The sequence below is a fragment of the Haliaeetus albicilla genome, chromosome 24 (genome assembly GCF_947461875.1).
Source record: "Haliaeetus albicilla chromosome 24, bHalAlb1.1, whole genome shotgun sequence".
Classification (NCBI taxonomy): domain Eukaryota; kingdom Metazoa; phylum Chordata; class Aves; order Accipitriformes; family Accipitridae; genus Haliaeetus; species Haliaeetus albicilla.
The window spans coordinates 3475873-3498351 of record NC_091506.1 but is presented as its reverse complement, the minus strand read 5'-3'; the positions used below and the strand labels follow the sequence as shown (position 1 = coordinate 3498351).

Genomic DNA, 22479 nt, shown 5'->3' with positions numbered 1-22479 from the left:
ACATTTATAGGCTAATAGGGTGGGCATGTTTATGGAAATACAGAGCAAGAGGCAAGAAATGCTGATATTTTCTTTGCCTCTCCACCAAGAGCCATTTGAGTGATGAGAAGCCCCTTCAGTCTGGAACACCAGCACATCGCTTGACCTCAACCCTGTACCTATGGAGCCACATACCTGGAGCAAATCAAGCTCTAATCAATGAATTTTTGGACACTTACAGTGTTGGGAGAAGGAAAAGAGCAAATTAAGAGTTTTGAATTTCCTAAGAAAGCATACAGCCAATTAAAAAAAATTAATATATTGCTCCAACAACATGTTTACTGAACAAATGCATAATTAGTAAATCAGTAGTGTTGCAGCTACAGTCTGAATGGAACATCATTTTGCCAATTAGTTGATGAGGCATAATAATGTCAGATACTTGATGCTACTAGCTTCTTTAATTAATTTTTTGAACCAGGGTACTCATGTATCAAATACATCTGTGGCTTCAGCCTTATAAACTTGAAAATGTGTAAACATAATTTCAGTTCATTTTAAATGTACTGTTATAGTCCCTGTTCTACGTGTTGAAAGGCAGAAGAGCTGCATGAGAGCTAGGAAGAGCTTTAATCACCTGGTTGGCAAGACCCCCATCAGTAGTGGTAGGTAGTTGCAAGCACCATCTTTTCTTCTCCAGTTCCTGTCGTGGCACCAACGAACGTCAGCGGAGGAGGAGGGAGCCGTTCTGAGCTGGTCATCACATGGGAGGTAATGGTTTGCTCAGTTAACCTAAGGTCTCTAATGGGGAAGAGTCCGTGGGTGAAATCACAGCCCTGCTGAAATCTAAAGGCTTTTGGTCATTGGCTTTGGCTGAGCCTGGATTTCATCCTGCATCTGGAAAGAAAACAGCCTGTAAGATATACAGCAAGTTTTCTGTGTTATAGTGAACAATTTATAAAAATAAACAGTTTAAGAGGCATGTTATAAAGATGTTTAGAAGTCTGTATAACCCTCTTATCTCCATTGTACAGGAGGTGCTTAACACACTAATCTGCTTGGCCATTTTCTGCATTAACATTTTTCATACTTTTGTTTACATGTTTTTCATTCTGGAACACTGTGCTGACAAGACATATCCTATTATGCGTTAAAGGAGATGAACCCTTTAATTCTCCAGCACTCCAGCGAGAGGAGAGAATATACATTTTCAGAACAGTTAATACCATACTACAAGTTGCAATGGGTGAGCGCAGGTCATTTCAGAGAGTGGAAAATAAACGTTATAGGAAGGAACTGTCCTTCTCCAGCCACCCTGCAGCCTCCCCACAGACATCGTGATGAAGGCAGGCAGCCTCTTGCAAAGTCTGTGCAGTGATGGGGCAGGTGCTTGGTCAGGACTCCAGCCCCTATGGAAAAACTCCCCAAAACACAGCTCCCACTCTCTGGTTTTTTCATTGCCACTGAAAAATACATGTGACGTTAATGTGCTTCACCTAATTAAAACTCTCCCCTGGCTTTGAGGACATCTAACTAAAGTAGGAGCTACTCCATGCCATCAGCAGCACCCAGCCTGGAAGGCAGGAGCCAGGCAGCCCTGCCGTGTATCTTACTGTCAGGTGGGACTGTCTCAGAGGCTGCACAAGATGACCTCTGTTTAGTTCGTAATTTGGGACAGGGCCTCCAAAAACATGGTGCTTCCTTTGTGTCATGGAAAACATTTCTCCATTAAGAAAAAAAAAACAAAACACTTTTAGTTCAGCTTGAGCAAGGAAAGTAGTCTACTCTCTCTCTTGACTTCATTCTTTTTTCAAAGAAATAACCAAGGTCATGTATACAGTTTGAAGGAAAGTAAAAGGAATTAAATTAAGCTAAAAGTGATGTTATTCATCAGCTGAGCAAGTTACCTGTGTTCCCCTGTATGCTAAAAACTGTGCCATTTAAACAGCCTTTTGGGGGAGGAAGGGAAGTGATAGGAAAAAAATGAGGTCAAAAGAAAAAAAACCCAACCACTAGATAAATAATATTGCCAATGCCTTCCCTTCTCCATGCTCCAGACAGAGTGAAACTTCACTTTTACTGAACTAAGTTTTCTTCCATATGCATCTTTCACTCTTTTGTTTCATTTTCTCCTCTACTGATCTACTCTTTGGGAGCAGAAGAACATGAAAATTGAAAACAACCTGAGAGATCTCAATCAAATTATCCTGTTGGACTCCATAGTGTGTCCTGAAAAACAGTCAGAAGAAATACTAATTATGCCAAGCTAACAACACTGAACACGACTCTCCAGCTCTCTGTGATGAACTCACTAAACATCTTGATTAAATCTGAGGTCACAGAAGCCTCAAAAACAAATTAAATGCTCTAGAAAGTAGCTTGAACTCTTATAATTCCCCAGTGCACCATCATCCCTCACACTTAACTCTCTCGGGACTGGAAAAGAGATAGAAGTGGGCATATTGGGGAATTAATGTTTGTAAAACACTTAAGGAAAATGCATTTGTTATATATGTCAGGCCAGGTTTATTATTAGAATTAGAAGGAATTTATGAAGAAAAGAGTAAAATAAGTGCCCTGAAATCTTCTGATGTACGTCCCAAGTTTTTTTCTCCCATCTTCCCACACCGTTAGTGGTCCCAAGAGTTTCTCTGCAGGAGAAGAGACTGGAGTCAGGAGTGATCACAAGGCCTGCAGTTCTGCCCCTATGTTTTTCTTTCTCTTTTTGCACCATTTTCCGTCTGCTTTTCCATGGACCTTACTTTGATGCAAGCACCTAAAATAAATGTAGTTTTGCTGAGGAACACTTCCTTCCTCCATGTACTACTGATCTTATCTTGTTTCATAAATGTTCTCTTGCTTTGAGAAGCCAATGTAGAAGTATTTTTATCCCATGAAAACAAAAAAGTTCGTGCTGGCTACAGTGTTGATGTAATTGCCTGTTCAGTATGAGTCATTGATACATATCTTGACATGAGATTTTATTGATAGAAAGATTAATTTTGTCATGTTGACTTGCAATAAGGTTTCTGTTCTAAACAAACTTAAATAAGAATATGTTCATGCACTTGAGACATGCACTTGTGCTAGAATAATACGTAAGTACTGTAGTCATATGCGGGCAGTTATACAGCTGACGCACACTTCTGTGTATACATTTACTCCTTTCCCGACTTTTTTTTCTTTAAAAATCTTTTATTTAAAATTAGCATTCCCATACCCCTTGGGGGGTGTGGAAATCAGCTACAACCTGTACTGAGTGAAATGCTTTTAATTTTGAAAACTTCATGCCTGAAAGAGAATAACTTTAATGGAGCTGATCAGATCTTCTGTTTCTAAATTGATTGCCTCAATAGATTTATTATTTTGATTTTTATTTCAATATTACATTGACTGATGGAGCAAACATTATTATCTTCTCTAAGGCACAGTCAACTAAATCAATACCACTAAAATATACTCAGAGAATGAAGATTCAATTAAAACAGTGTATACTTGCAAATGCTTATTGACTGACTGCCTTGTCATTACAGCCAGTTCCAGAAGAACTACAAAATGGGGAAGGTTTTGGCTACATCGTTATGTTTCGTCCTCTTGGCTCAACAACTTGGACAAAAGCGGTGGTGGCTTCAGTGGAAGCAAGCAAATACGTTTACAGGAATGAAAGCATTACACCTCTCTCTCCTTTTGAAGTGAAAGTTGGTGTCTACAACAATGAAGGAGAAGGGACCCTAAGCTCCATAACCATTGCCTACTCAGGAGAAGACGGTAATGCCTGTTGCTCTTATTAGTAATAGCTGTGTAGCATCAGTAGGTCCCAGATGTGATCAGACAGATCTCCACAGGGATATTGAGGAGCCTTCTCAAAGCTGCTCGTGGAAGTTTGACAAGAGACACGAGAAAGAAGATGAGAAGTTGAAGTAAAAAAGGCAAGGGACAGATTTTCAGAATTGCTTTAAGTAGACGGCATGTTTCAACTTATTTGTCCCCAGGGAACTCCCACTGAATGGGCTGGGAAGATCGGGAGACATTCAAAAGCGTAGCTCTCACAGGGTCTAGCTTTTCAGACCACTCAGTGCAGCTGATCTCCTCTGAAAATCTGTCCCAGCTTATGGGTAATGACAAATTTTGAAACCGGGTTTTGCTGATGTTCCACAATACATGGGTAGTGAAGCAGGTAATTCTTACCAGGTTTCCTGAGCCTCTGCCTGCTGCTTCCCCCCAGAATCTCTTCCTCTTTTCTCCAATCTCCCTCAGTTCCTGGTGTGCCCCCCTTTTGATAACACAAATGTTCCACCAGCTGTTTTTTCTCCCATCACCCAGAGCCGCAGATAGCACCAGCCGGGGCTTCAGCACTGAGTGTTTCGGCGGCGGAGGTGGAGGTCTCCTGGCAGCCCATCGCGTGGAACAGGCACACGGGCAGGGTGCTGGGCTATGAGGTGAGGCAGCTGGTGCTGGTGGTGTTTTGACACTTTACAGATGTGCCTTTCCTGGCCACATTTGTATTCAGGTTCCTCCTCCCTTGCTTCCAAGTCAACAGATAATGGAGCTCTTCACCTGACTCTCATTAGCAACATTTCACCTGAGATAACCACAAGCATTCACAGACCAGGACTGCAGCTCTGTCCCAGACTTTTTGTAATGTAAATTAAAACCTCAAGATTAATCATTTGTGATGGCTACTATAAAAGGATTCGTGCTTGTTTCCACAAAACAAAGCTGATCCTCCCTCCTTTTACACAGCTGTAATGCTGTCTGAGCACGATGGGGTACCTGATAGTCTGGGGGCATGCACATGACCCATAGCATCGCTTACAGAAGAAACCAGGATAAATGCACCTCATTGCTATCCAAAACTTGTGCTGCGGCGTATTGGAAAGGCTTTTGGCTTGTCACTTCTCTTAGAATCATAGAATCATTTAGGTTGGAAAAGACCTTTAAGATCATCAAGTCCAACCGTGAACCTAGCACTGCCAAGTCCACCACCAAACCATGTCCCTAAGCACCACATCTACACGTCTTTTAAATACCTTCAGGGATGGTGACTCTACCACTTCTCTGGGCAGCCTGTTCCAACACCTGACAACACTTTAAGTGAAGAAATTTTTCCTAATATCCAACCTAAACCTCCCCTGGCCCAACTTGAGGCTGTTTGTAGTGAGCACCTGCTCATTTACTAATAACCGACAGGGTTTTTTGCCCCGTGCACTGGGGTGCATTGCTGGTGTCATGGCATCAAGCCCAGGGCCAGCTCCAGGGCCAGGCATTTCTGGGTCTGAGCAGGGAGAGCTCGAGGATGCATGGATGCTGCCAGACCCCCCAGCTGTGCTGCTGTGGGCTTCGCTCTGGTCTTAGTGGGAGCAGAAACCCAGTGTCACCCGTGTCTGACATCCACAGGACAGAACAGAGGTGCCTGTGGCTGAGGGGGCAGGGGGGAGCAGATTTTTGTGTTAATAACGGGTACTTCGAAGTAACCTCAGGTGCGATTCCTGAGCATTTTACTTGCACAGTGAAACAATTTTTTTTCTTTTAATTTATTTATTTTTTTTTTAGATATGATAAACCAAGAGTAAAGCAAGTCAGAAATACTTTAAATTCTGTCCTATCATTACAAATGTATAAATGAAGGTAATAGGGGTCATGTACACTACACAAACCTTCCTAAATCAATTACTCACTGAAAAAAAAACCCCCAGGTCTAAATAGCTGTCACTGAATCAAAACTAGAGGCAGGAAACAAAATAATTAAAAAACCCTCTTAGATGACTGAGATAAAGGTTTCTATGTATCTTTTAAAGTTTTCTTCAAATGTGTTCAAACCATAAAACCAAAGAAGCTTTTAAAATTTCTCACCTTATGAAAGGTTTCCTTTTGGACATCTATAAAGTTAAGGATTTAATTTACTTCCTTAATTAGTATTCAATCTCTGAAATTTTATTTCTTCTCTATAAATATTCATGCTTGGTTTTATTTCCCGCTAGTTTTGAATACAAAAAATCCTGTATTCCTTGAAATCTTCATTGTCAGCATGTCTGCTTCCCAGCCAAGTCTGTAATTGATGGAAAACAATGAATTGCCTGTTCTTTGTTCTCACTTTTCAGGTTTTATATTGGACTGATGATCCCAAGGAAAGCACAGCTGGTAAAGTCAGAGTCAATGGGAATGTAACAGCCAAAAATATCACAGGACTAAAAGCTAACACAGTGTATTTTGCAACAGTTCGAGCTTACAACACTGCAGGGACAGGGCCCTCTAGCACCCCAGTAAATGTCACCACTAAAAAATCACGTGAGTATTCAATTCCGTACAACAAATGTTGCAAACTCCCAAGTGTGATAGTGACATTTCAGCTTACCGTGACCCATCGCTACTAAATGTTGCAATATCAAAGAAAACTGGATCCCATATTTCTTCATAAAATTAAGCAAAAAAATCTAGGACCAAGAAACTTCTCTATCTCTTCCCCGACAATGTTTTTGTGGTCACCATCAAGTTTACTCAGACTGTGGTATTTAGGACATTGATATAATATTTAGCTTCAGGTCTGTCTCAATGGAAGCCAAAACTCTCATCAACTTAAATCAGGTTATTTCCTTTACCCTATTCTATTTATATGCTAAAGTAATTCTTTACACCTACAAAATTAGGTAACACCGGTGTTTGTGTTCCTACAGTACAGCAACTGTTAGGAAGGAGTTCCTTTTGCATTGCAACAGCATGCCACTTGCTTTCAGGAGATTTCAAAAGAGATGCAGAGTCAATAAAGGAAAGCTGTTCCACAGGCCAAGCAATAGATTTAGGTGATGGGTTTGTTTGATGTTTGGTAGATTTGGGGAATATGGGTGTATGTTTTTTAAAGAAAACTGTTGAATGCTCCAAATGCAGTGCTTTTTTGAGACCTCTAAACTGTGCACTACAGAGGGTAGCATATGGAATAGACTCACATAACTACTATTTAATCATTAATTTTTTAAATTTTCTACAACTGTAGAAGCAAAAGCATATGCTATTCTGTTTGTGAGAAGCAACTTCATGAAACCAATGCTTTCATGGGGCCATCCTCCAAGGTAACAAGGAAGCACTGAGCACCATCCTGCAAGATTGAACCCATGAAGTAAATGTTCACTAAGAGCAAAATAGTCATAAAGCAGGAAATCTTGGTAATCTGCTATGTACCAGAGCGCCCCAAATTCATTACTGTTTTAGCATTCAATTTTTTTTTATATTTTCCTTGGACTATGTTTTCCTATAGTCCCTTTTGCACAAAAAAGGAAATATTTCTCCTGTCTTTCACCGATTTTCCGCTTGTCTGTATACTGTTCCATGCTACTAGTGAAAGTGCAAGACAGGAACCACTTGTAAAATGAGTTAATGATAATAGTTACCATTTAATGTAAATAACATAAACCAAAATAAAGCCAGAGAAGGTATTTCTTAAGGACACAAACAGGACTCTAGTCACAGGCAATTTCTTAATGGAAAATAGACTCATCTCTGGAAATGATTCTCTATATTCGTATGTGCATATGTATGAAAGACAAGTTAAAGACATGGCAGTCAAGTGACAAGACATATAAGGAATAAATTTGCTTTGTTTTACATTGACTTCATCTTGTCAAATTCAGGATTGTGCTAATGGTTCATTTAAAAATTAAAGTCAAAATAACCCCTTTAATATTTAAAAACATATATTAAAATTTTAAGCTCTAGTCTCTGAAAGATGCAAGCACTTTCAGTATGAGTAGAGGTGATATGTCAAGAGAATATAAACAACGTGCATCTACAGCAGGAGCTTTAGCTTCAAGGTAATAGCTTGGTCTTCCTACTCATTGTCCAGGATTCCTACAATGTTCTGTGCATGCCATTATTGTAGGGACTAAGCAAAACTAAAATGGTCCTTCTGCCAAATAGGTACAATTCTGATTAAAACATACTTATCTAAGATCAATTTAAGGTCTAAGTTGATATCCTGGTTTAAGTTTAAACTACTTAGGAAAGTGGAAATTATGTCCTCCTTCCATGAACGTACTGCTCTATTAGGAGCTGTTGTGAAGCTCAGCTCTTCTGCTTTTTTACTTATATGTCATAGATTTCAGAAATCTCTTTGCTTTTTTTTTTTCTTTAAAAATATATACATCAACAGATACAGATATTAGAAATACTTTGCAAGGATAAACCTTGACTCAGTACAGCAACAAAGCCAAGTGTTACTAAACCATGAGACTAATGTCATTAACGTAATAAACTTGAGCATATACTTGGGACTTCTATTATTCTTGACAATGCTGATTACAAGAAATTAGTTAAGGAAATGATCTGCTAATCTTAGATCTGAAAAACTGTTTGCAGTGGTTTTGCTTGTGGATATTACCATGGATTTGGGGAAGTCCTATGTTACCACCTATTCTGATCCCTGGCTGTATAGCAAAATGAGATAATTTTGTTTTGAAAATCATCCTGTGCTGGTTTTTCAGCCCAAAGACTATGAATTAAGATGGTTTTAAGTGCTATGCTAAAAAAGATTTGAACAAGGCAATATTCACCCATTTTTGAGTGCTTCCAAGACTTTTCAATGAAGTATTTGACATCCTTTGTTTCTTGTGAAATTTTTGTCACCAAATTCCTTACATAAAATATTTGCTGAAAGCAACAAAGAGGTTTCAAACAACATTTAAGTAAATTTGCAGGTTTGTGTATGTGAATGTACATGTGAATGCCTTCAAAAAGAAAATGAATCTTTTTCCAGCATTGACAGTATGGCTCATGGAAGGACATCTGCTTATATTCACCTGGGTGGTCCACTAACACCTCCTTTCCCTACCAATGGGATGGATTAAATTTCTCCACAGTCATGAAGCAGATAGATATGAAACAACAGGCACCATCAATTCTATCTCCATGGGAAACGAAAGAAATTGTGGAGTATTACCAAATCAACAGTACCTTCCAAGTCATGTACATTAATCATCAGTATATAGGAACTGTAGGGAGAAAAGATGGATCCCAGAAGTTAAGCATTTTAAAGTCAGGTCTGGGATACACGTTTCTCCAAATCTCTCCTCCTTTTTCTTAATTCTGTTCAAGTCCTTATTTCCTCTAACACCCCCAGTGCCGTCCTCTCAGGCAGGGTCCAGGAGGACACACCACGGAGAAGGAGATAATGTGTTGCTCTAAATCTGACATACAGTTCAAAGGCACAGTTTCAACTTCACATGTTCACACAGGATTTGATTTCAGTCACTTGTAGGCAAATTTTCAAAGTCCTGGCACTTAGGCATAAAAAGCCTTTGAAAAGCTACTCTCAGCCTATTGTGTTGAGAATTTATAAAACCCTACAATGTTTCATGATGGATCACATGGAGACTTTAATGTGTAGCTCTTTGTAACCTGTCTTCATGGCTGATGAAAATCTTGTCTTTTGTTTTTTGCTTTTAGTTTTAGCTTTTTCTGAAATCCATACAGCAAAACATTCTCTAGCACATTGAAATACAGATAGGAACAACTTAGTACTTAAACAAAATCTATCAAATGTAACTTGAACTGTCAGACACTGTCAGGCTTTTCCTGATTTCGAAAATGAACTCTCACAGTAAGTGGGTTTGTGCTATGAATATATCTTTATTCTGACTAATAGGAGAGCAATGATGGACTGGAAAATATTTTTTACTCTTTTAGGTTTGAATCACCCATGCATTTGCTACTTTCATGTCAGCAGCTCATTCAGTTACACTATGCAAATTAATATTCAGTTGTATCTTGTGATTATCATAATCTTTTTCTTTTAAAGCACCAAGTCAACCCCCAGCAAACATTGCCTGGAAGTTGACAAATTCCAAAATCTGCTTGAACTGGGAACACGTTAAAACAATGGAGAATGAATCAGAGGTGCTAGGCTACAAAGTAAGTAATTTCTGTATCTCATTAATCAGACATGTTGTTTATAATAGAGGTACAAACAGTGACTAGTTGAAAGGCAACTGTTCGTTACCTGGAAAACAGTGACTTTTCTGGAGTTGCTGGGATGGTTGGCTGACATTTACACAAATGGAAGAATGGCTGTGTTCGGTCAGAGTAGGACCTCTTTATCCTGACACAGGAATTTTGTCCCCAGTGCTGGATCTCACTTGTCCCCTTTCCCTTATAATCTCACTCATCTAAGATTCTTGCATTCCCATCTTTTGGGGGAAGGAGTTTCACACATATATAAGAGGTAGAGAACAGGCTCTTAAGCATTAAAGACAGGCATAAAACATATTTAAAAGTTCTCACTCTGGCAATTCGTAATTGTACCTCTGAAAAGAGGTAGGAAGATACTCACATAAAGATCAACGTGAATGAAGTAAAAAACACTCCCATAAATCTATTTTTAAAGGAAAAAAAAATTCAGTTTAAAGTTTTTTTGCAGTGGCTCTGACCCTAAAAGACTTATGGAAAGACTTTTTTACTCCTGAAGGACTGTAAATATGGAGGTGGAGAGTGCTTACATGAGGAAGGGTTCTCAGGATCAAGACCCTCGTGTTGCTAGGCATTTTAGTGTCTACACAGAGTTATTTATGTCTAGGGAGGAAAAGGACACAAAAACCCCCCAGCTTGCAATCTTTCTTGAGTTCATATCCTTTTACACCCTAGTGAGTGTGTTTGAGTAGCTCCACACACTGGGGAAAAAGTTAAAACTAGACTATTGACCTTTTTTTCCTTTGTGTCTAACCTACCTGCTCCTAGGCCACGCTTACTTATTTTATTTTGATATGGAAAGAGTGCTTTAAGTACCTGCTGCAGTATTTATTGCATGATCTCTGTTTCTCCTTCTGCTTTGCTCTTCAGTTGCTTTTCTTAACATAAGTATGTCAGAAGATTGTCAAGAGAAAGGAGTCAAACACTGTCATTGATGTGCGAGCAAGGAAGAAAGGCTTCTTGGAGGAAAAAAGCTGTTCTTAGTCTGTAAGATCCCTGTCTAGGTTCCCCAGGCTGCTCTGCACCTTGGCCCATGATTCATTAGCTAAAAGACCTAAGTGCAAGCAGGCGCTGGATCCATCATGTTTAGTTGTAGAAATGTGCTTCTTAAGTGGAAACCCAGATGCTACTATCTAAATATCTTTCCTTTCTTGAAGTCTTTAAAAACATACAGCTATGCAATGTCCCCAGTTTTCATTAGTAGGTGGTAGTTTTACACAGAAGTCAATGTGAATGTTTCTGACTATAAATGCTCGCCACAACCAGGCAAAATTTAAAAAAAAACCAACCCAAAACCTCAGTTCCTGAAGTGTCAGATGAGTTCTGGATATAAAAGGTGTTACAGATTGAAGTCTTGTTTAAAGGTGTTTACAGATGAGCATAAATGTATTGGATAAGGATTTCATAACCCTACTTTCAAGGTAAACCTCAGTTCTAGCAGACAAATGCTCTCCTGAAAGTTGGAGTAAATGCCCGCTGTGGTCTCCATCACAAAATTCTGCAGAATATATTTCTATGTTTTGAATTAAGTTTAATACTCTGCAGGGTGCTGATAGTGCTCAGCAAATTTGGGACATGACAGAAGATATTCTGATATTAAGATATTAAAAATAAATAAATAACTCTTGTATTCTAATCCCTTTTTGCTTAGATTTTGTATAGACAAAACAGACATAGCAAAACACACATACTGGAGACAAACAACACTTCAGCTGAACTTCTGGTACCATTTGAAGAAGATTATCTCATAGAAATAAGAACAGTCAGTGACGGGGGTGATGGCAGCAGCAGTGAGGAAATTAGGATTCCAAAAATATCAAGTACGTGAGATTTTTTTTTTTTTCTCTGAACGTTACTGTGTAATAAGAAATCTGTGTGCCTCTAAGAAGTCCAATAGATTAACAGACTTTCCATGACCACAGGTGGCCTCCCTCCTGTTGCTTTGTAATGCTGCGTACATGTAGATTAGTCTCTGGTACTCTCAGATTCATTAGTAGAGAAAGTATTTTGCACAACACCTAGATGTGACTCTATTTTTAGTGTAGGTCTCTGTCTGCCCTGGCCTGCAATGCTCAGGGAAGGACAGAGAAATAAGCTTTCTTGCTAAAGTCAAAGCTGCAGCTCCCACTGTATAACGCAGCTCTTTATCTGCTCTGAAGCTGCTGCTGCTGCTGAGCCAGAGAATCTCAGCCCTGCTCCATCGCTGGGGTGGGGTTACCCAGGGTCCAGCCTCTGCTCTCTTAAGTACCTTATTATTTATGCAAAATGGAGCATAGTTTTGCAACAAACTAGCCAAAACCCTCCTAAAAGTGGATATTCACCCATGGAATTGCTGCTACAACTTAAAAAAAATTAAAATAAATAGAAGTAACACTTGTGGATAATGTTTCATTTTGCGAATAGAATAAAGATTGCTGTTATGCTGGAATGTATAGAAAAACTTTTTTTTGACACAAATTTACTTTTGTCAGAAAATTTTCTGTGCTTATATTTTTACAGGTTTAAGCTCTGGAGCAATAAAATTGTCCCAAAGGGCAAACCATATATTGACATCTGGGATCCTGCTATTGAGTTCTGTTCTTATATCGTTTTTCCTTGATGATTAAAGCAATGCTCAGCCATGGACTTTTAGAAATAAACTATGTGTAGATTTTATCTTAACCATTTATCTTCACCGTGACCAACATTCCTGATAAAGAAAAACAGTGGGGATGGGGGAGGGAGATAGAAGTGGTCTATTATTAAGAAAACATTAAGTATCAATATTATATTAATTTTTAAAAATAAGCTTTGAAATTAATGGATAAATGTATATGCATTAATTACATGGAGTGGTGCCAAACATAACTTGAGATTGTAAGGAGAGTGGTCTCAAATTTTTTACAAGCAGTAGTTCTTACTGAAACTCCAGTGTAGTGGTATGTCAAATATGAAAGACCTCTGCCGAGTTGTTATCATTGAGAGAAGAGACTAGCAATTGCTTGTGATGTGGATATTATTTATCTCATGCTCTTCAATGTATCCTGTAAAAAAACCCACTTTCAATTAAATAAAAGCTATTTGTTTACTTTTTGCACTGGTTTGTATTACAGGGGCTGTCATACAATGAATTATATGAAGTGTACTCTCCTATTTTCTTCAGAAAAAGGAAACTTAAATAAAAGGAATCATATGTACCAACCCAAAACGCACTGAATTCAATAGAAAGACTTTCAATGGCATCAGCAAGCCTTGAACCAGATCTGAATGAGACAGTACCTTTTATGGTATGAGATACTTTACATATTCTCAGATACATTTTAAAGGACTTTTTCATGCAAAGACTATTCTGATCAACAAAAACTAGCAGAGGTGCTGAATACCTTTTTTGAAGGGAGATTGAAATATATCTGGCTTCAAGCAGGTTCAGTTGCTCTCTCACCTGATATTGTTATTCTTTGCAGCAGCTAGAAAGTGTAGATTCATCTTTGGGCTGTGTATGAAGGTAAATGAGAAGAACATTGATTTTCATCATCTTGAAATAGAAATAAAAGCATCCAATTAAGCCCTTCAATCTATTGAGTTATTAGAATGACAGATTAAACACCAGAGTGAGCATGGCTTTCAAGTCAGTAGATACAGCTCAAAATGTGAAGTCACACTTGTGTCAACTTTAACAACATCAAAAAGGTATTTTTTTTGTCTCATATAATTACTGAGGGACGTTTTCTTCCTTCCCACTTTAGTCTGAAGTATATTTTCTTTTCACTACTTTCAAATACGTGTTGTGTCATCTTTGTAACCATTTATAACTACAAGTGAATCAAATATCCCCCAACACTTTTTAAAAGAAAAAGGTTCAGATGGGGATGGTGATGTGTAAGCACATGAATGAGCAAAGATAGAGGTTCATCTGTGCATGATAATCCTTCAAACAGGATATTAAATGTGTTTCTTATCCATGGGTATGGGAGGCCAAACTGGCAGGAAAAGAGTCTAAAATATGAATTCATATAGGAAGCTACCAAAACTTTGGTACCTGACATTATTCACCGAGCCCCTGTGCTGGACTTGCAGGGAGAACTCCACACACACTGACATAAAATAATATCATAAATGATAAAAACATTGCAACAACACGCATTACAGAACGATGTCCAATTTTGATCTAAGGACTCCAGAGGATGAAAAGGATATTAAGTCCCTAAGACAAGGGGTTTTACTTGGAGTTGCGCTCACCGTTAAACATTCGCATCTGGTGTTGATGCTATCAAAGCCAAAAGAGTGTGCATTTCATGTTCTCATGGCTGGGCAGCTGCAATCTCACTAAAGAAGTGACTGTAGAAACTTGGGGATTTTTCTTTACTGTGGATAAGCAAATATCACTTACACCTGGTGACGTTTAATAATCCCCATACTGAATTCCACAAAATGTTTCACACAGTTGGCTGCTATTTGGTGGAGCTCTGGCAGAGCTTTTTGCATCATCCCTTCCCAGCAGGTCTCCAGCAGGAGCTGCCCTCTGCCATGGCAGCTCGCTTGCAGACCTTCTTGTGTCCTTTAAGCAATGGGTACTTTTTTCTTTTTTTTTTTTTTTCAGTTAAACTGAATCAGAATTCTTATATTTCATAACATAAATGCAATCCTTCTGCTAAATTTAAACAAAACATCTCTTTTTATTCAAGCGAAGAGAGATTTTCTGCAGAGCAGTTATACACAACTGAATAGGAGGCCTGATAGATGCTTAATTACAGGGAGGCTCTAGAAATATAATGCCACTTTTAGAAGCCTGTCCTCTGGGATTTCTACAAAGATGCTAATCACAGGAGTTATTAGGAGGAGGTTTAACATAGCTTTCAAGAAGAGAACAGTTTAGAAAGAAGTGGATATGGTATTAAAATCTTGATAATACTCTAATGAAGTAAAACCATTTTTCTTTGCAGTTAAAATAAACAATGAATAATTTCTTCAGATTTGTTTTCACTTCTGTATGCATTACTGATGTTCTTTGTAAGGTACTTTTCTCACTGTAGAAGATACTTTTCACGACCAGGCTCTTTATGTCTCTAGTGCTTAACGTCATAATTTCTACATTAGTCCTGTTTTGTCATTCCCACGGGAGTAGCCCTTTTAAAGTAAGGGACAACCTAGGAAGATGGCTAACATGAGTAAAGCTACTCCCTTCCTGAACTCCCTTAGAGCTGGAGCACAAATGGATTGCCAAGTGACTAGTCTGCCTTGGGAGCAGAACTTCTAAGCAGTCTTAAGGAGAGTACCTTTAAATACAGCTATAACGATAGCCCCCCCATCCTCCCTAAATCAGTGTAGCCCTCTGACTTGTGCAGGTTCGTTTTCTTCTCTTCAGGTCCCCAATTCTTTTTTGGTGTTTCACTAGGATGAACTGATGTCTGAACTGCCCAAAGCAGTGAAAGTCCAGTCTATTTTTTACATGAAAATGTTATTAAAGCACCTGGTGCTGAAATAGAAAAAGTTCAGATGACTGGCAGCTTTCATTAAAAGGAAAAAAAGGGGCAAAAATAGTTTTGTCACTCACAGTCACAGAAAAAAAGTTTGAAAATAGGAACAGTATAAATCCCCTAAACCCAGAAGTTGAAATAAAAACAATGGAAAAAGTAAATAAAATTCTGCATTGCTCCTCATTTTTAGCAACTAGGAAGCTGAATTAAAAACCCTGCTTAAAGGTGCCCAATGCAGGGAACTTTGGGCCCAGTCTTACCAGATTTTTAGAGGCACTAGATCAAATCACAGACCAGCCTAAGTTTTCAAATAGCTGGAAGAGTAATACCTATTTTATTTTGATAACCTAAGCAAAGTACCAAAAAATGAAAAAGAGTCGCAGGCAGAGATTTTCATTTTAAATTTAACACATCAACAAAATATTTCTCCATGAAAAAAGCAATTCTGAGCCTATCCAAATGTTTCCATTCACTCTAAACACAATGTTTCTTTGTGATTTAAGAGCATTTAAACTTTTTTTAATGCCTTCTCCCTTCTTTATAGGGCAATTTTTGAATATGAATGCCAAGAAACTAAATAAAATAGCCCATGTGCGCTATTGTACCAGCCCCTAAATCAACATTATCCTGAAGTGCAGAAACACCCTGTGTTTTCTGCAGGTCATTGGAATGCAGCCCTGGTGACGACTTGACACAGAGCTCTAAATCACACTTACTTATAAATATGTTGTAAAAGCAGAAAAAGATTTTATTAATATCTGACTGTACTGCAGTCACAAAGAATTTTCCCCAATGATTTCCAGAGCCTCTGTGGAAGAGACAATTAATCTTCTCAGAGAGGTTTTGGGATGCACTGGGCTGCTGTGGGCCGGTGGCTGGGATCCTGCCTCCCTCCCTTCACCTCTCCAGATTCTTGTCTTTTCAGGGAGCATGTGTCCAACTGCTCTTTGCCTTCCCCTGGGCAAAAGCTAGGGCAGAACTTGTCCCACTCTGAATAAGCCAATGCCTTTGTATTGGCTTTGCGTGGCAAGGTTTTGGTAGCGGAGGGGCTACAAGGGGGACTTCTGTGAGGAGCTACTAGAAGCTTCCCCCATGTCCGACAGAGCCAACGCCAGCCGGCTCCAAGACGGACCTGCTGCTGGCCAAAGCCGAGCCCATCAGCGACGGTGGTAGCGCCTCTGGGAGAACAGATTTAAGAAGGGGAAAAAGTTGCTGCACAACAGAAACTGCAGCCAGGGAGAGGAGTGAGAAACAGCCCTGCAGACCCCCAGGTCAGTGAAGGAGGAGGGGGAGGAGATGCTCCAGGTGCCAGAGCAGAGATTCCCCTGCAGCCCAGGGAGGGAGGTGATGAAGACCATGGTGAGGCAGGCTGACCCCCTGCAGCCCAGGGAGGTCCACGGTGGAGCAGATCTCCACCTGCAGTCTGGGGAGGAGCCCACGCCGGAGCAGGGGGATGCCCGAAGGAGGCTGTGACCCCGTGGGAAGCCCACGCTGGACCAGGCTCCTGGCAGGACCCGTGGTCCCATGGAGGGAGGAGCCTACGCTGGAGCAGGTTTGCTGGCAGGACTTGTGACCCCATGGGGGACCCACGCTGGAGCGGTCTGTGCCTGAAGGACTGCAGCCCGTGGGAGGGACCCACGCTGGAGCAGTTTGTGGAGGACTGTCTCCCGTGGGAGGGACCCCACGCTGGAGCAGGGAAAGAGTGAGGAGCCCTCCCCCTGAGGAGGAAGGAGCGGCAGAGACAACGTGTGATGAACTGACCCCGACCCCAAGCCCCATCCCCCTGTGCCGCTGGGGAGGTAGGTAGAGAATTCGGGAGTGAAGCTGTGCCTGGGAAGAAGGGAGGGGTGGGGGGAAGGTGTTTTAAGATTTGGGTTTATTTCTCATTACCCTACTCTGATTTGATTGGTAATAAATTAATTTTCCCCAAGTTGAGTCTGCTTTGCCTGTGATGGTAATTGGTTGAGTGATCTCTCCCTGTCCTTATCTCGACCCACGAGCCTTTCATTATATTTTCTCTCCCCTGTCCAGCTGAGGAGGGCAGTGATAGACCAGCTGCATGGTGCTTAGCTGCTGGCTGGGGTTAAACCACGACAGCCTTTGTCCCCCTTTGGCACTGACATTTCCAAGGCACCATCCCCTACAATTTCCCTCGAAGTGCCAGAGATCTGCTGCATCTCGGCGCTCCTCAATATTACATTTCAAGTGCCCATGTAGGTGTAGCAACAATACGGCCTTTGGGTGAAGGCGGATTGAGGTCTGGTAGTACTAGCAGTGGACCATTGAACTGTTGCTACAAGGCTGACGAGCTCCTCGAAGCACAGGTAGTGCGGGAATGGGCATCGCCTCGCAGCCTCTGCGTTATTTATGCCGAGGAGCGGTCCAGCCTACCTCAGCCGTTGCGCTCGGGTAATGCCTATGTAATGCTAATGCCTTCTGCTACTGAGCGTGACTTGATGGAGGGCTGCCACTTACCGAATTGTTACGGACTAGAAGTGTAAAAGAATGGCAAATGATTCATTCAGAAATATCTATCTAAAAATTTAAATAAGGTTGCAGAAACTTCGTATAAAGTGCCCCTGGTCATCTTCAGAGTATATGTAAGGACTTTGGCATTTCTCTTGCTCTGACCATTATCTAATCAAAAAACTGGGGGGGGGGATCAGTGATATTAAAATAGCTTGTGTATAATCTTTCTTGGAGAAATTTACCACGTAGAAAAGGTCAGTTGGACATTTTGACAGCATGGTGCAATAAAGGCCTCTAAACGGCTTCAATCATTCAGGCTTTTTTTAATATGAACTTCTTTTTATCAGTTCCTGCACTTAGTACTTGAAAATATGTCTGATGTAGCAATTAAAATGTCATATTAATAATACTGTTATGTATCATTTCTTTATTTTACCTATTCTATATACGCCAATATATTTCAGTACTGAAAAACGGCTACAAATATTTCCCATCCTTAGAGAATGAATTGGAACAATTCTGAAACAGAAAAGGATACCAGAAGACCCCTTACAATATGCAAGTTTTTCACAAGATACATTCAAGTTTTTTGCACTTGAGTAAATACAGATGGTGTGGGAGATGGGCCTGGTTAATTAAGGCACTGGCTTGGACACTGCCATGCTTGGCTCTGGTTTCTGCGCTGCCAGAAATGGCTGGTATGACCCTAACTGCTCAGCATAGGTCTGTTATTATGCTGATGGTTGAAATCTCCTTTCAGCCCATACCCACCACCTGTGCGCATCCCTTCTGCATTCCTACTAATGCTATGTACAACTTGATGGCTATCATCACCTCCTAACAATTTCTTTTTCCACAACACATTCAGACCCATGGTGAAAAGCCCAACACAATTTTTCACAAATTACATTTCTATTTGTCTCCTCCTGCTTGTTTGCCAGCCATGCATGCAGGGCCATGCAGCTGGAGCAGAGGGACAGCCCACTGCAAGCCACGCTGCTGCCACATTCCCCCACTCCAAGTCCAGTTTCTTTAGGCAAAACCCAGTTTTTCCCTTACAGGTAATGTGTCTGTAGGCTCTGACAGCAGTCTTGCATGGGACTGCTATTACGGCAATATGTGAAATAAAAAATGAGATGCTTAGGTTTAGGGGTTTATAAAAAACAGAGGTGCCTAGAGGAGCAAAACCTCCTACAGCTGTTGGGGCTGTAAAATAACCAGATTGCGGCTCAGCCTTCTCTGTGCACCCCTTCCTATTCAGCCTGGCTTTTCCTCCTGAGGGATCGCACGATGCCAGAAATCTCCTGTTGCTGGCAGATTTGAGTTAAGGGATATTTTCCGGGGCTCTCATTGAAGTCGACTTTGTGTGTGAGAGTGTGTGAGCACTGCTAGCATTATTTAATTACATTATTCTGCAGCCCTGCTATCCCAGAGATTTTAAAGAGAAAGAACACAAATCTTTCACATGTCCCACTGCCCTTAGTAGATTTAAAGCCTATGCAGTTTGAGTGGGTTTAGAATTTATTTGAAAGCCTTCTTACACCAGTACAATTTATCCACAGAGATCAGCAGTTTACATCGTATTGATTAATGTGGTTATTGATTTATTCTGTGATTGTACTGGCCAGCTATATAGAGTACTGGAAAGTGCTATTTTCCAGGAGTGATTGACTTCTCTCTTTATTGACTAAAATAAGCTGATAAAAATCATCCACTGGCTGAGCTAGAAGTACTTTTTTGTATTCCTGCTTCTAGCAGAGAAAAGTAGGAGACAAACGCTGATGCAGAGCAGAGGAAAGAAGTTACAAGGCTTAACCCCTACGATATTACCCTGGCTGGGTTAAATCCAGCCCACAGTCTTAGCGAGGTAACAAGCTGGAAGGCTTGGATGGTAAAAAGACAGGCAGGCATTTGAATTTTGAAGAAGAGGATTAAACTGCTGTTCATTCTGCTATCTGCAACCGGTGAATGCATTTTTCAGAGCTTGTTGCCATTTCTAATGCTGATATCTCTGTCCTCTTCATTCAGCAAGAGATTGGGACCTTCGGAGGGGCTCCTAATGAGGGAGGGCTCGAGGCACCCCAAGGTCCCCCCCAAAGGATGAAATCTTGCTCTTTTTCCTGCTGTATTAGGAAATGTGCAAAGTTAAAGCTATTCCTAGCACCTCTGCTAGCTGGCAGAGCTATAAAGCAGATGTAACTGCCATTTATCATGACTGTTCCAAAGTTTTCCAAAATTGAGGAAAGGATCCCGTGCCCCTGAAACTTTTGACTGGTTACACCGCATGGCTGGTAGCTGTTCTGATGGGGCTGTTCTCCCGGGCGACCCTGGCCAGGCAAAGCCCACCTTCAAACGAGTACCGGGGCCGTGATGCCAGATCCACCCCACCACCCATGCAAAGTATCGTGGCAGCTTCCTGCAACTTCTCTGTTTAATTAGGAGCTTGGAAAACTGATTAACTTCAAAGGTAGATATTCTCATGGGTAAATTCTCGCTGTTTTGAGGCTCTCTGTCAATCCAGGCTTCAAATCTATCCTGCAGAATTTCTAAAAAAAAATTTAAAACCAACCAAACGAAGAACACAAACCCATATATCAATTACTGAAACTTTTTTTCTCCCCACTGAGGATTCAAGGCTTTCTTTGTGATGGCAAATTTCAAACAGAATTAACACTACTGGAGAATCTTGCACAGCTCACAGGAGCCATAACAGAGCAGGGGGGGAGAAGGCCCACAAAAGGCCAGATGAAGAAATATGGAAACAAATAAGAAAAGAAGTCTCAAACTCCACAGTAAAAGGCACAGCAGAAATTTTGTCAGTCCCTCTCCCCCCGCGCCGGCCACCAAGGAGTGTCGCAGACAGTTCCTCTTTGATTTTAAATGAGCCCTCAAAGCCAGAAGCTACTTCAGATGCTGATATAGCTAAATTACAGCAAACATACAGAAATATCAGTGGGACAGATCAATTGTTAAAGCCCTAGGAAAAGAGAAAAAGAGTAAGGTAGGCAGTTGCAGAAAAGTTCTGCTCTAGCTGCCAGTTTTTCCTGCTTGTTTAAAAAAGAAAAGAATACAATAAAATGGGAAAGCAATTCTCAGCTCTGAGCATCCAGAAATTTGGCAGTTCAATCATTATTTGATTTTATGAGCTTGTCTGAAGAAATACCATTTTACTGAGTGGGATTTCATAACAACGCTTTTGCTTACTCAAGGTCAGGAGAGGGGCAGAGGAACATCAGGGCTATTGTCCCATTAACGGCGATGTTCCTCACCACCACTTCTCTGACTCAAAGACTTCTATTAAAGAGGCCACTTTCCTGCACACTGCTGGAATTGAAGCTAAAATAAAATATACTCTTCACTTTCCCACACAATGACAATTGGCAGTATTTGTGCTAAAGCTGGTTGGAAAATGTTTCGTGAAACAGTTTCCCATCAGAAAACACTGTTTCTTCAGAGCAAAACATTAACAGGAACATGCTGATTTCTGATGTTTCCAAAAGATATATTTTCCAGTGACCCAGAATTAAACTGAGTATTTTTTTCAATGACTCTGATTCTCTGACTTTGTTTCCTTATGATGCATGTACTGTTTTGCTTCATATAAACATTTTACTTAGTAGTTTTGCTAGGTTTATAAAGAGTGATGTATCTTGTTTACTACACCCCCTCCCACTCCAGCTTACACAGATGTACACCAGCACAGACACACAGTTTTACATTACATTAGAAAACAATAACATTTCTCCAACACTACTGGAAGTAAAGAGGACTTTCTAATGTTTTCAAGAATAATAGTTCAGAATAAATTTTTGAACCATTCCAGTTTTCATTCTCATTTACAGTGGCAAGAAATTTCAGAATTGTCTAGAGGATGAAACATTTTTCCTCTTATTTCATGTAATCTGTTCTGCATGCAGTTTACAAGCCAGTATTACTATATTTATTTTTATATGTGTATTTATTTATATATTTGTATATATGTATTATCTAGTGAAATATGTAAAGTAAAATTATTATAGATTGATAAATAGCTTCTATAGAGAACGTCTACAAACACCCGCACTGATACTCAGTTCAGAGATACTCTTGAACAGAGAAATTCTCCCAGGCTACTGAGTTTCACAGGGCTTTTGAAAATTTCTCTTAAAGTCTAAATCATAAAATAATCCTTTGCTCCTGTTTAATATACGCACACCTCTCTCCCCATATCCAAGTATCACAATTATCTGTTAGAAGAGAGATACTATATTCTGTGCCTATTGTATTGGTTGGCAAAAGAAGTTGTTTATTCCCTTAAGTAATTTAATGCAGAGAATAGTTTGGTTTTATGGATTTACATTAGGTTTCACTCTTTTCCTCAGAATGAATTTCTGTCTCCAAAGAACAGACAGACAGCTCCAAAATCTCTGCGAGCTGTCGCTGCCCCAGTGGTAGCCGGCAGTAGGTGCGGCATGTGGGGCACAAGCTACATGCACCCACCCTTGGCACTTAGCAAAAAAAAAAATTAAAAATAAAAGTTAGTAACTAAGTGAGGTTTTTTATATGTGTATATACATACACACAAATATATATATACACACATAAGGAGCAGAAAATAGAGAGCTGTGTAATGAAAAGAGTA

At 40.2% G+C, this 22479-nt stretch overlaps 1 protein-coding gene across 5 annotated transcripts in view; it reads left to right on the top strand.

The window, feature by feature from the left end:
* The window catches only part of CNTN6 (contactin 6), a 152933-nt gene extending 139933 nt beyond the window's left edge, over positions 1–13000 (top strand). For all 5 annotated transcript variants that reach the window (XM_069811814.1, XM_069811815.1, XM_069811816.1 and 2 more), the window contains 7 exons: positions 680–750; positions 3513–3747; positions 4303–4418; positions 6081–6267; positions 9767–9879; positions 11585–11753; positions 12433–13000. In XM_069811814.1, coding sequence (XP_069667915.1) covers positions 680–750; positions 3513–3747; positions 4303–4418; positions 6081–6267; positions 9767–9879; positions 11585–11753; positions 12433–12539 — 998 coding nt within the window. In that variant the 3' untranslated portion in view covers positions 12540–13000. The remainder of the gene's footprint in view (positions 1–679; positions 751–3512; positions 3748–4302; positions 4419–6080; positions 6268–9766; positions 9880–11584; positions 11754–12432) is intronic.
* The last annotated feature ends 9479 nt before the right edge of the window (positions 13001–22479 follow it).